Source organism: Theropithecus gelada, chromosome 8 (assembly GCF_003255815.1).
Source record: "Theropithecus gelada isolate Dixy chromosome 8, Tgel_1.0, whole genome shotgun sequence".
NCBI classification, from domain to species: domain Eukaryota; kingdom Metazoa; phylum Chordata; class Mammalia; order Primates; family Cercopithecidae; genus Theropithecus; species Theropithecus gelada.
In genome coordinates this window covers 96,092,864-96,106,083 of record NC_037676.1, presented here as the reverse complement: position 1 = coordinate 96,106,083, position 13,220 = coordinate 96,092,864, and the positions used below count along the sequence as shown (strand labels likewise).

General features: G+C 38.5%; 2 protein-coding genes across 7 annotated transcripts in view; one reads left to right on the top strand and one right to left on the bottom strand.

Moving 5' to 3' along the window:
- Positions 1-398: 398 nt before the first annotated feature.
- On the top strand, positions 399-10,764 carry RBM12B (RNA binding motif protein 12B). The gene is given in 3 exon segments (XM_025394094.1): positions 399-530; positions 4,927-7,249; positions 7,251-10,764. Coding segments are annotated over 2 exon segments (3,006 nt in total). The 5' UTR covers positions 399-530; positions 4,927-4,954; the 3' UTR covers positions 7,962-10,764.
- The window catches only part of FAM92A (family with sequence similarity 92 member A), a 34,630-nt gene continuing 29,602 nt past the window's right edge, over positions 8,193-13,220 (bottom strand). For 4 of the 6 annotated variants that reach the window (XR_003120800.1, XM_025394096.1, XM_025394098.1 and 1 more), the window contains one exon: positions 8,193-13,096. Coding sequence is in view for 4 of the 6 variants with exons in the window: in XM_025394096.1 (XP_025249881.1) it covers positions 13,004-13,096 (93 nt within the window). In the remaining 2 variants the exon portion in view is untranslated. The remainder of the gene's footprint in view (positions 13,097-13,220) is intronic. The other 2 variants (XR_003120801.1, XM_025394095.1) reach the window with 1 other exon arrangement.

The window sequence follows — 13,220 nt, the reverse complement described above, 5'->3', positions numbered from 1 at the left end:
GTGAGCCACCGCGCCCGGCCACAGGAGCTTTTTAGACGATGCTTTATGCCACACAGTAATGCAACACTGAAAAGACAAGTCGCCTTTTCTCTGCTTTTGCATCTCTTTCCTTAACTTTTGGAAATCTTGAAAGTTTGTCCGCTGTACTTCCACAGTTGTCTACCGAAGATTCTCAGTACATCTACCATCTGAGCCTTGACTGTGTCTCCGAATTTCTCCTGTTGCAAATCGAGGTCCCTAGACTGGGCACAATCTGGGCATGCGTAGAAGCTCAGCCAACTCGGGGCTCCGCCTCCCCTCCTCTAGCAAGGGGAAGCGGGTGAGCGGCAGCGCGCGTGCGCAAGCGTGGTGGTGGGATACGCCTGGAGAGCGCATGGGCAGAGAAACCTTACGTCCGTTTGTCCGGACCGGAGGGGCAGTGGGCGCCATCTTCTTCTAGGCTCACTGAGCGCTCTACGTGTTCTGGGGAGGCTGCTGCGACGAGGAGTGCCCTCAGCCTCCGGCCTTGTGTGTCCGACTCGGCAGCAGTGGTGTGTGTTTATTGCCAAGTGCGAAGCAGTTCCCCTCGGGGCGCCGGGGGTGGGGAGGGCTGGGCGACCAAGCCGGAAGAACCGGGAAAGGCGGGACCGGCGGCCGCGCCAGTATCTAGCGTAGCTCCTGGCGTTAGGGCACCCTCTTTTCTTGCTAAAACACCGACTCTCCCTTTCCCGTCAGCTTCCATGTGGTGGTGTATGTGCGCTTCCCAGGGATCTTGAGAGTGAAGATCTCGAAGGATTTCATAGGTATTTCTTTTTTCTTTGCTATGTCATCGTAGTTAGTAGTGGCAGAAAAGCGCTGCAGGCCCGGCTCGTTAGGCTTGAGAAGGGCAAGTGTTTTCAGTTAGATTTGGGGGCAGTTCACCCTCTGGCGAGGTAGGGTGGAATGTTTGCCCTTGAGACGGCGTAACGGAAAGGCACAGAGGTTGGGCGGTCCAGGTTAATTTGAAGGCTGATTTTGGCTGAAAGTCTGGCAACAACATCGGATCCCACGTAGCAACTTTGGCCTGGCGCGAAAGAAGGAAGCTCTGACCCCTGGGAGTTATGGACAAAGGCTTTGGTCTGTAGAATCGATGCCTTCGGATGATTCCCGTTTGAGGATGTTGGGAGAAATCCTGTGCCGTGTGGATTCGTCTTCATTTACAGTTCTTCTTAGGGACTATGGCTCTCATTGGTCATTCCTTTGGTTTTTATTTTAAACATCTACATTATAAAAGGTGGATCATCATAAAGAATAATTGTGGGTTGGTGTAGATTATTTTCTCCAGGGGAAACTCACGTTTAGAGTGCGAATATGCTACATCATGACTTTGGGCTTTACGAATTAGTCGCAAAGAGTTAAAAAAATTCTCTCACCATATCTGGAAAATGACTTTTTCTTCGCTAGTTAAAAATCAAATGGATCTAATGAGATATTACTTATTCAAATTCTGCCTCCCTCCCCTTTCCCTCTCTGTATCCCGTTAAATCTTGATTAGAAGATACACATTACATATTGTTTAGCTATAATGATGATTAAGTGGGATGAATCGTATAAAAATAGAAGTTATTTAAAATGCGCTTTTAATTTCACTGACTTAAGTGACCTTTTAGGGACCTACTTTCTTCTTTTCATAGAAATTTTAACAGATTATTGTCTTCAAATGAACACAAAGGCACGAAAATACTTTTTGCATTCATAACTAGAAAAATGCAAAATTTTAATTGCAGACTAGGGTAATTTTCGTGTTTTGCTTTTGTGTAATTTAGTGTGTTAAGAGCTGAATTTCTGGAGAATTTGCTTAAGGAAATAGCATGTTGGAACCACAGAAGTGCCCATTTTGAGAGCTGGTCTTTTATAGTTGGTCTCCAAGGTGTGATACTGTGGAGGCATAAATGGTACATTACCCTACTGTCTCAGGGGCAGAGAAGTTTAAGCATTAGTTGTGTTTAACTGTGGCAAATGAGAGTAAGCTTTTTAAATAGTCTGCTTGAATTGGAATTCATGAGATTTGTGCTCATGAAACTACTTAGTTAAAAGATCTTACTAGAGATTTTTTTGAATTTGAGATATAATTATTCCTTGAAATGTCTCTAATTTCTCTTGTAGATGAATTTATGTTCCCAGGGTAAATCCCTTTAAATTTTTTTAAAAAGCTTAGGAGAGACAAGAATATGTATATCTTACGGTGCTTTCTAAAATATCTTAACAGTAAAAGAGTAGCTAAGCCAATTTGCATAGGAGGGAGTCTTGGGACTTTAATATGGATAAGCATTCCAGAAGCCATTTATAGTTTTTGTTGAAGTGTTTGTATGGATATTGGTTTGTTGAAGAAAATAGGCTTTTTTTGGGTTGTTACTGTGCAAATACTTGAATAGCAAACCTCATTAATATTTTTCAGATGTAGAATGTGTGAAGTAATTTGATGTCTTTGCTAGTTTAGCTTCCAGTTAATCTATGGACCCTTTTTAAAGGAAAACAAACAGACCTCAGTGAATGTATCTTCAGACCCCCACTTTGGGGAACAGTGGTACTTAAGTGTAAGTACTGGATTCTTGATTAATGCAACATTTATTTGTACATTAAAAACATGTAAATTACGCCAGGCGCAGTGGATCATACCTGTAAATCCTAGCACTGTGGGAGGCTGAGGCAAGCTAGTTGCTTGAGCCCATGAGTTCCCTACCAGCCTGGGCAACATGGTGAAACCCTGGCTCTACAAAAAATACAAAAATTAGCCGGGTGTGGTGGTGCATACCTGTAGTCCCAGCTACTTGGGAGGCTGAGGTGGGAGGATTGCCTGAGCCTGGGTAAGTCTAGGCTGTAGTGAGCCAAGATTGCACCACTGCACTCCAGCCTGGGTAGCACAGCGAGAGAGACCCTGTCTCCTCCTCCAAAAAAAGTGAGTGTAAATTATAATTATTATTTTGGCAAGTCTTCGTGAAATAGTTTGGGTATCCCTGAAAGTATTAAACACAGACTTCTTTAAAAAAAATACATTGAGATTTTCAGTAAACTGGTAATCCCAGTATTCCAGGTTAATTTTTACTTTTACTTTCTACATCATCATTTGGGTTTCCTTAGTAGAGTGAAGAATAGTTGTTTGAAATGGAAATCTGCTTTTGGCATTACTAATAAGATAAATAGCATTTTCTGTTTGGCTGAGAAGAATTTTACCAGTTAACTATTTTTGCAGTATAAGGAGTGCTATTGAGATTTTTAACTTTAGGGATATTGTAGTATTTGCCTTAATTATACTGGTATTATGAAATTTGGTTCTGTGCTCAGACGTGTGAGCTGTTTATGTAGACCTTTAAATGGTATCCAAACAGTAGCCCATAGGTTTGGATTTATTGTTTTAAAAATTGATTTTTGAATTTCAGGCTTTGCTGTTTTATTCATTTATTGTATAATTTTGAATGGTTGCCTTAATTTGATTTGGTCTTATGTTTTGAAAGGAAGGAGAACAGCACGAGAGTTGGATATAAATATGTATTAGGTATTTGAATTTTCATGTGGCAAAATGATTGAAGGTCTTTTTTTTTTTTTAACTTTTGGTATTGAGATTTTACTTGTAGAACAGTTTTTTGAAGTAGATGTAAAACTTGTGTACAGCAAAATGTATAGACCGTAAGGATAGAATTCAGTAAACCTTGATAAATTTATACACCCATGTAACTACTACTGCATTCAAAATATATAACATTTCCGTCACTCCTTTTTTTCATGCTACTTCCAATCAAGGAGCAGTTGTTCAATTTTCCGCAAGTTTTAAATTTTTAAATAATTTTTATGTCTATTTGAATATTGTATCTCCTTTTTGCAGAAGAATGATTAATTTCCCCTTGGAACAAAATACCATTTTGTAACACCTGTAATTGTGGTTCCTTATACTGCTTCACTTTTGATAGGTAATTCTGAAATGGATATCCTAATCTGGCGTTGTTTAAGATAAATTACAGGGTTCGAGGATTAATTATATTTCATTTTCTTTCCACAGTTAAGTTGCTTTTACAGAATTAACAGGTCTCCAAGAAATTGTAAAAAAGGTAAGATATCCAGAGTTTAAGGCTTTTTACAGAGGCTTGACAAAAAACATGTGAAGTAGAATAGTACATCTAGGTACCCATGGCTTCTGTTCCCTTTTTTTTTTAAAGACAGGGCCTCACTCTGTCACCCAGGCTGGAGTGCAGTGGCACAGTTGCAACCCATTGTATCCTGAAAATTTCAAATTGGGCTCAGGCAGTCTTCCTGCCTCAGCCTCCTGAGTAGCTGGGACTACAGGTGCATGCCACCCTGCCTGGCTAATTTTTTCTTTTTAGAGACAGGCTCTCGCTCTGTTGCTGAGGCTGGTCTTGAACTCCTGGCCTCAAGTGATCCTCTTGCCTTGGCCTTCCAAAGCCTGGAATTATAGGCGTGAGCCATCATGCTGGCCCTGGCTGCTGTTCTCTGTGTCTGGCCAGTGGTAGGCAATTTATTATCATGAGCAGAAATTACATACTAACCATAGATGACTTTTCTAAATATGTAAAATTCATTGCAGTTGATAAAATAATCTACAAAGCTGTCATGTTTCAGTAGAAGATAAGATTCTAAATGAGTCTGAAAGTAGTTTGGTCTTCTTGTGAAGCAGCATTTGGCAGACTTACAAAGGAAGATTTGATATTTTTGATGTTCCTATTGTATAGAATAGGTGATACGAAATGTTTCTTCAAGGTAGTTGGTTTATTTGTATTTTTAGATGGGAGAAAGTTTTCTTTAATAATTAGATATCAGTATTTTTGTGAACTTGTATCTTGTTTTCATTTATAAATGTTGAAGGAAGCAGGAACCAGGTAATTATTAAGCTTAGTTTGGGCTAAGGTACTTCAAAAATAAGACTTGCTATTATGTGTACCTTTTTGTCTGCAGGTCATTATTGCTGTGGTTTGAACTCAGCATGGCTGTAGTCATCCGTTTACTGGGGCTTCCTTTTATTGCGGGGCCTGTGGATATTCGTCACTTCTTCACGGGATTGACTATTCCTGATGGAGGAGTGCATATAATTGGAGGGGAAATTGGGGAGGCTTTTATTATTTTTGCAACAGATGAAGATGCAAGACGTGCCATAAGTCGTTCAGGAGGGTTTATCAAGGATTCATCTGTAGAGCTCTTTCTTAGTAGCAAGGCAGAAATGCAGAAGACTATAGAAATGAAAAGAACTGATCGTGTAGGAAGAGGGCGTCCAGGATCTGGGACTTCAGGGGTTGGCAGCCTGTCTAATTTTATTGAGTCTGTTAAGGAAGAAGCAAGTAATTCTGGATATGGCTCTTCAATTAATCAAGATGCTGGGTTTCATACTAATGGTACAGGACATGGTAATTTAAGGCCAAGAAAGACAAGGCCATTGAAGGCCGAGAATCCTTTCTTGTTTCTACGAGGTTTGCCCTACCTAGTAAATGAAGATGATGTACGTGTCTTTTTCTCTGGTTTGTGCGTGGATGGAGTAATTTTCTTAAAACATCATGATGGCCGAAATAATGGTGATGCCATAGTAAAATTTGCTTCATGTGTTGATGCTTCAGGAGGTCTTAAATGTCATAGAAGTTTTATGGGTTCAAGATTTATAGAAGTAATGCAAGGATCAGAACAACAGTGGATTGAGTTTGGTGGTAATGCAGTTAAGGAGGGTGACGTTCTTAGGAGATCTGAAGAACATTCTCCACCAAGAGGAATTAATGATAGACATTTTCGAAAACGGTCTCATTCAAAATCTCCCAGAAGAACACGTTCTCGTTCCCCTCTTGGATTTTATGTTCACCTAAAAAATCTGTCCCTCAGTATTGATGAAAGAGATTTAAGAAATTTCTTTAGAGGTACTGATCTGACTGATGAACAGATTAGGTTTTTATATAAAGATGAAAACAGAACAAGATATGCCTTTGTGATGTTCAAGACTCTGAAAGACTATAATACTGCTCTGAGTTTACATAAAACTGTTTTACAGTATCGTCCAGTTCATATTGATCCAATTTCTAGAAAACAAATGTTGAAGTTCATTGCACGTTATGAAAAGAAGAGATCAGGGTCACTAGAGAGAGATAGGCCTGGACATGTTTCACAAAAATACTCTCAAGAAGGTAACTCTGGCCAGAAGCTGTGCATCTATATAAGAAATTTTCCATTTGATGTTACAAAAGTTGAAGTGCAGAAGTTCTTTGCAGACTTTCTTCTTGCTGAGGATGACATTTACTTGCTTTATGATGACAAAGGTGTTGGTCTGGGAGAAGCATTAGTGAAATTTAAATCAGAAGAACAGGCCATGAAAGCTGAACGTTTAAACCGACGAAGATTCTTAGGGACAGAGGTATTATTAAGACTTATATCTGAGGCACAAATGCAGGAGTTTGGTGTAAATTTTTCCTTGATGTCCAGTGAAAAAATGCAAGCTCGCTCAGAGTCACGTGAGCGAGGTGACCATTCTCATTTATTTGACTCAAAAGACCCACCAATATACTCAGTTGGTGCCTTTGAAAACTTTAGACATCAGCTAGAGGACTTGAGGCAACTGGATAACTTCAAGCATCCCCAGAGGGATTTCCGGCAGCCTGACAGGCACCCTCCAGAAGACTTCCGACACTCCTCAGAGGACTTTAGGTTCCCCCCAGAGGACTTCAGGCACTCCCCAGAGGACTTCAGGCGACCTCGGGAGGAAGACTTCAGGCGGCCTTCTGAGGAGGACTTCAGGCGTCCTTGGGAGGAAGATTTCAGGCGCCCTCCGGAGGATGACTTCAGGCACCCTAGGGAGGAGGACTGGAGGAGGCCCCTTGAGGAGGATTGGAGGCGGCAGCCGGAGGAGGATTTCAGGTGGTCTCCCACGGAGGACTTCAGGCAGCTTCCCGAGGAGGACTTCAGGCAACCCCCTGAGGAGGACTTCAGGTGGCTCCCAGAGGAAGATTTCAGGCAGCCACCTGAGGAGGACTGGAGACGGCCCCCAGAGGAGGACTTTAGGCGGCCTCTTCAGGGAGAATGGAGGCGACCACCCGAGGATGACTTCAGGCGGCCCCCAGAGGAGGATTTCAGGCATTCCCCTGAGGAGGACTTCAGGCAGTCACCCCAGGAGCATTTCCGGAGGCCACCTCAGGAGCATTTCCGTCGGCCACCCGCAGAGCATTTCCGGAGACCACCTCCAGAGCATTTTAGGCGGCCTCCCCCAGAGCACTTCCGGCGGCCACCCCCAGAGCATTTCAGGCGCCCCCCCCCCAGAACATTTCAGGCGCCCACCCCCAGAGCACTTCCGGAGACCGCCCCAGGAGCATTTCAGGCGGCTGCCTCAGGAGCATTTCAGGCGCTCCCGAGAGGAAGATTTCAGGCACCCACCAGATGAAGACTTCAGGGGCCCTCCTGATGAAGACTTTAGGCACCCTCCTGATGAGGACTTCAGGAGCCCCCAGGAGGAAGATTTTAGATGCCCTTCTGATGAGGACTTCAGGCAGCTCCCAGAGGAAGACCTTAGGGAAGCTCCGGAGGAGGACCCTAGACTTCCTGACAATTTTAGACCTCCTGGTGAGGATTTTAGGAGCCCGCCTGATGATTTTAGAAGTCACCGCCCTTTTGTGAATTTTGGTCGTCCAGAAGGTGGCAAGTTTGATTTTGGAAAGCATAATATGGGAAGTTTTCCTGAGGGGAGATTTATGCCTGATCCAAAGATAAACTGTGGTTCAGGTAGAGTAACTCCTATTAAGATAATGAATCTTCCATTTAAAGCTAATGTTAATGAAATTTTAGACTTTTTCCATGGTTACAGAATCATACCTGATTCAGTTTCAATACAGTATAATGAGCAAGGCTTACCTACAGGGGAAGCCATTGTTGCTATGATAAACTATAACGAAGCTATGGCTGCTATTAAAGATCTAAACGATAGGCCAGTTGGGCCCCGAAAAGTTAAGTTAACTTTGCTGTAGAGAGCATTTCTAAATTCAGTTATCTTCCTTGCAGTATTGATGGAGTAAAATACATTTGTTTTAAAAAGTGTGTGTTTTTTTTTTAAATTATCTAATGAAATATTTTATTTTTGACCTGTGAATAGAACAAATGTAAATAGTAGAATGTGAATCTGGTTTTCTTTTGCTTGCAAATTGCCATTAATTTTTTTTTCTAATTTAAAATTACATATGCTGTTTTTTCTTTTGATGGGGAGAAAGAACTAATTCCCTGAGTTCATTCATTTTTGTTGATGTCATGGGTAAGCTTCAAGACTTATTGAAGTAGAGTTGTATTTGGGGAAGATACATTTTATATTCACTTTTTTTTTCCCATTCTGTAGTCTACATCGTTTACTCAAACTGTATAAGGAAATAGTGACTGTTCAGGTTTGGCATTTTCATTGCTACTTGCCTGCAGAATTAATGCCCTCTTCCTTGTCTGAGATATTACTGTGTTAAGTGTCCTGTTAATTATAAATAGTTCAAAATGGACAGACTGTCAACTTGAAATTTACTTATGTAAAAAGCTTAGGTGATTCTTAGGGTTTCCATGTTCATAACTTTACAAAGTTTTATAACAATAAAATTGCAACTTAATAGAACTAATTAACTTGTATTTGTATAAAAAGAAAAAAGAATTGCAGCTTGATACTGTGAAGTTTTTCAGTAACTTCATTAAACCATATTTATGATGGGAGGGACCAGACATTCTATAGTAATAATGTATAGTGCTGTGTATAATTCCATGGTTTCTTCAACATCTTATCAACCAAATACGATTAATACAACATACGCAAAAGACAGTAAAATAAGAATCTAATTATAGATGCAAGAGGACTCAGGCTTATGCTGGGAAGAATCTGACAAATGGTATAGTTTTCCTAGGAAGAATTTACTGATGAGTCACATAACTTGCATGTAATATTAGGTTCTCATTTTTTAGCTTCAAAACTTTGTGTCCATGCAAAGACTCCATAAAAGACTTGTGTGGTTGAATTTTGACTTCTTTGATATTCAGCATTTAGTGCATACATTTTGCAAATAGGGAATTTGATTTTCTGTACCCATAATATTATTTATGGCTAACATTTATTAGGCACTTACTATGTGCTAGGCACTGTAAGCACTTTACATGCATAATCTCAATATTCCCTATGAGTACAGGGTTAATTATTTACCTCTATTTCACAAATGAGATAATGAAGTGGGAGGTTAAGCAACTTGCTTGAAGTCACAGGTAATAAATCATGGGGCCAGTTTTAACCCAGACAGACCACTGACTCCAGTTCATGCTTTTACTGTCTCACTTTTTTAAGTGGTATTTTTAATTAGGAAGACCATGCTAAAGATACTTTCAAGGATAAGTGATATATTTTCTCACTTCAGTTGTTGGTTTAAAATTAGCATAAAAAGGTAAAACCAGCATGCTCAAACATTGAGCTCAAACATTGACATTATTAATAAAACCCGAGTGACTTTAAAAGTTGCTTTCTATCCAGGGTTTCTCTTGGGATACGCACATTGTATATTACTGGCTTATATTTCACAATTGTTCATTTTATTCAACATGATTGACTCTGGTTGGCCTTTTATAATTTTCATGAAACATAATTTTCCTCAGTTCTGTAATCCAGATTTTCCCCATTGAGTAAATAAGAATACAATTGAATTTGCATAGGGTAATTTAGACATTTAATAGGATATTGCATAGGTAGAATACTTTGTCAGTACTTAGTTACTACCTATATGTATTTTTGTGTTACTTTTCAGTGATTTAAATCTAACAAATCTGCTTAAATTTGTTTTAAATAGTGAATATCCTGCTCACTATGGAATGAATAAACAGGTAAATTTGATACAAAAAAGCACCGCAGTATGATTCTTTAAGCTTGTAAGTAGCTAAGATAACATTAAATTGTTTGGAATATCCAAACCAAGCACAATAAAGAAAGTAGAAAGAAATATTTTTAATTGAGCAGAGATTGTATAGATGGTTCATTTGGTCACCCATCTTGAATATATGGAAAGTTAAAAAGTACTTCTCAAATACAAAGGAATAAAGCTAAGATGAAGCTTAACGTGAGGAATTACTTACTGTGGAACTGCTTTTCAAACTAGGCTGAGGTGGGATGGTGGTGGTAGTTAAGAGGCCAGCTATAGTAAATATAAGCTTTGTAGTTTTATTATTTTAAGAGCCAGAGTCTTGTTCTGTTGGCCAGGCTGGAGTGCAGTGGTCTGATAATGGTTCACTGCAGCTTCCAACTCCTGGGCTCAAGCTGTCTTCCTGCCTCAGCCTCCTGAGAGCTGGGACTACAGGTGTGTGCCATCTTGTCTGGCTAACTTTTTTTTTATTTGTAGAGACGGTCTCACTGTGTTGCCCAGGCTGTTCTCAAATTTCTGGCCTCCTGGCCTCAAGTAATCCTCCCTCCTTGGTCTCCCAGAATGTGTTGGGATTACAGGTGTGAGCCACTGTGCCCAGCCTTGTATTTTGATTTTTAAATTATGTGAATATTTCATTTTACTTCATAATATATCCGGGCTTAATATTTTTAAACTTCATTATAAAACGTTTATTACAGAAGTGGTGTCTTCTAGTTGGGAGCCATCTTTGCACCTCTCTCTCCAACTCTGCCTTTAGTGATATGTCAATAACAAATTGGCCATGACAGGAGTATTTTACACCATGGAAATTGATAAATGCAGCAAATCAAGGAATTCCCCTTCCGTTGTCCCCTCAGAGAGCCAGCTTCCCAGCACCTCATCAATTTCAAATATAAAAAAAGAACAGTAAATTTTCATGTACACATCACTCAGCTTCAGTAATTGTCATCTCATAGCCAGTTTTTCCTCTCCTATCCTCAAGGTATACCAGGTACACTGGAGGTGTATTCTCTAGTCTGGTATCCAGTGGCATTTGTCTTAAACATTTTTGTCTAGAAAGTATCTAAAAAAATGTAGATCATGTCTAGAAAATCAATCCAACAACCAAGAGATAGGTAAAAATCATATTATGAATGCATTTCTATTAATTTACTGACATCACTGTTAAGAGCAGTGGTTCTTGATCCATATGTCACCTGTTAAGTAGTGACCTTGCTGCCTCTGTTTTTGCAGTAAATAGCTGTTGTTTATTGAGGTGTATTAGATACTATATGATGTATAATTATGTATTAATTAACTATCATTTAATTCTGATAATCCTAGTAAATGTACTACAGGTCGAGTATTCCTGATCTGGAAATTTGAAATTTCAAATGCTCCAAAAATTGCAAGCTTTTTGAGTGCCAACATGATGCTCAAAGAAAATGCTCATTGCGGCATTTAAGTTCAGATTTTTGGGTTAGGAACGTTGAACTGGTATAATGCAAATACTCCAAAATCTGAAGAAATCCAAAGTCTTAAATACTTCTGGTCCCAAGCATTTCAGATAAAGGATACTCAATTTGTATTCCTATTTTGGAGATAAGAGATGGAGACTTACAGGCTGGGTTGGTTGGATTGGTTGCCTGTTTTTTGTTGTTGTTGCAGTGGGAAGCTAGGAATGGTTTTTTACATTTTTAAGTGTACTTAAGTCTTAAATGGTTACATAAGTACCCGTATAATAGTCTTGAATTTGCCTCAACCCACCAAGAGTAAAAATGTTTACTATCTGGCCCTTTAAGAAGTTTGCCAACCTAGGTCTGGTCTAAATAATGAAAATTTTACATTAATGAAGGTATTTTCATGGACAGTATTCCTTTTGTTCGTAGCATATTTCTCTGAGGTAGGCAGAATGTATGTTTTATTCTAGAATTATTGGTTTATGCAGTTTTAACTTTACAAATAAGGCAAATCATGCTCAAGAGAAGTTGCTATTTAGTAAACAGCAAAATAAATACAATAACTGTTTTCCCCCGAACTACAACCAAATTTAAATACTAAGTGAGGAAGCAGTAAATATCCAATGATAATCTTGAGTTTCTTAATATCAATTTATTTAGGGTTTTAAAAAAAGTACTGAAATAACTTTGTCACTTAGGACTATTCTCAGGAAAGAGTGCTTTGTTAAGAGCCATGAATGACAAAGTCAAAAGCTTTCTAGAAATCTTTATTTTTCTGTTATGAATAATTGCATTTTCTAATTATCCCAAATGATTTTATAAATTCCCTTTTATATGCCTGCCTGGGATCCATGAAATAAAAGTATAATTCCTTACCAAAAGAGAAGCATCAGAGACACTGAAAGGCTCCAATTGTTTTATATTTTCAGAAATAAAAGTGATTGTATACCCTTTTATTAACTGCATGGTAGCTTGGTAAAATTTTTATAGAATTTTTAATGATTTATGGTGTTCTGTGATGAGGCAACATTCCACTAAATTAGCCTTCCAAAAGTTGCAGTATCATGTATAAGTATGACAGTTTTGTTTTAAAACCAGAGTCAGATTGAATGTGGCTTTTTTTACAGCTGAAATTTATGCCTTATGTGTATTCATAACACATTGATATCTTAGTGTCACATTATCTTTATTCTTTGATTATACTCTTGAAAAGTAAATTTACTTATCAAATGATAAAATTTTAAGGGAAAGTAAAAAAAAAATATTTTTTCTTAAGGCTTCATGGAATAGAATTACATGTAATCAGAATGACTACATAGGACCCTTTTCTGGTAATGAAAGCATGGAGTCTTAACCAAAAAGCTAAGCAGAATTGTTAGATCTTTTGGTTTCTGTCATAATGTACTATTGGAACTTCAAGTAGATATAGTACAGTAATATGAAATACTTTGAAATACACCATCTTTGAAGAAAAAAGGTACTTACACAAAAATCACCTAACACTAGTTAGGATGTTGAAATGACTGGTGTGTAATATTTTTTAAAGCCTTCATTTTTGGTCAGCATAAGTTTCCTTTAATTATTTTTCTGTTTCCAGTTGGACTTCACTTTGAGGCTTAACATATCAAAGTGAGTATAAAGTTCTGTAGTTTAGTCATTGTGGATTCCATGTCATTTATGATGAAAATGGAAATGTGTAGTTTACTTAAGAAAATTTTCTTCTTCTGTAACATCTAACTCTTCATCCTCATCATCATCTGCTTGTTGATCCTTTCTTAGTCGACAAGTGGATACCTGTTAAAAGTCAACACACTTTTTAAAATAAAAATACTAACTTAAAAAAATTTTACATGCTTGGTATCTTTTTATGCTATTAAAGAAAAGCACACAACAAATATTTCAAAAAAAAGTCCATGTC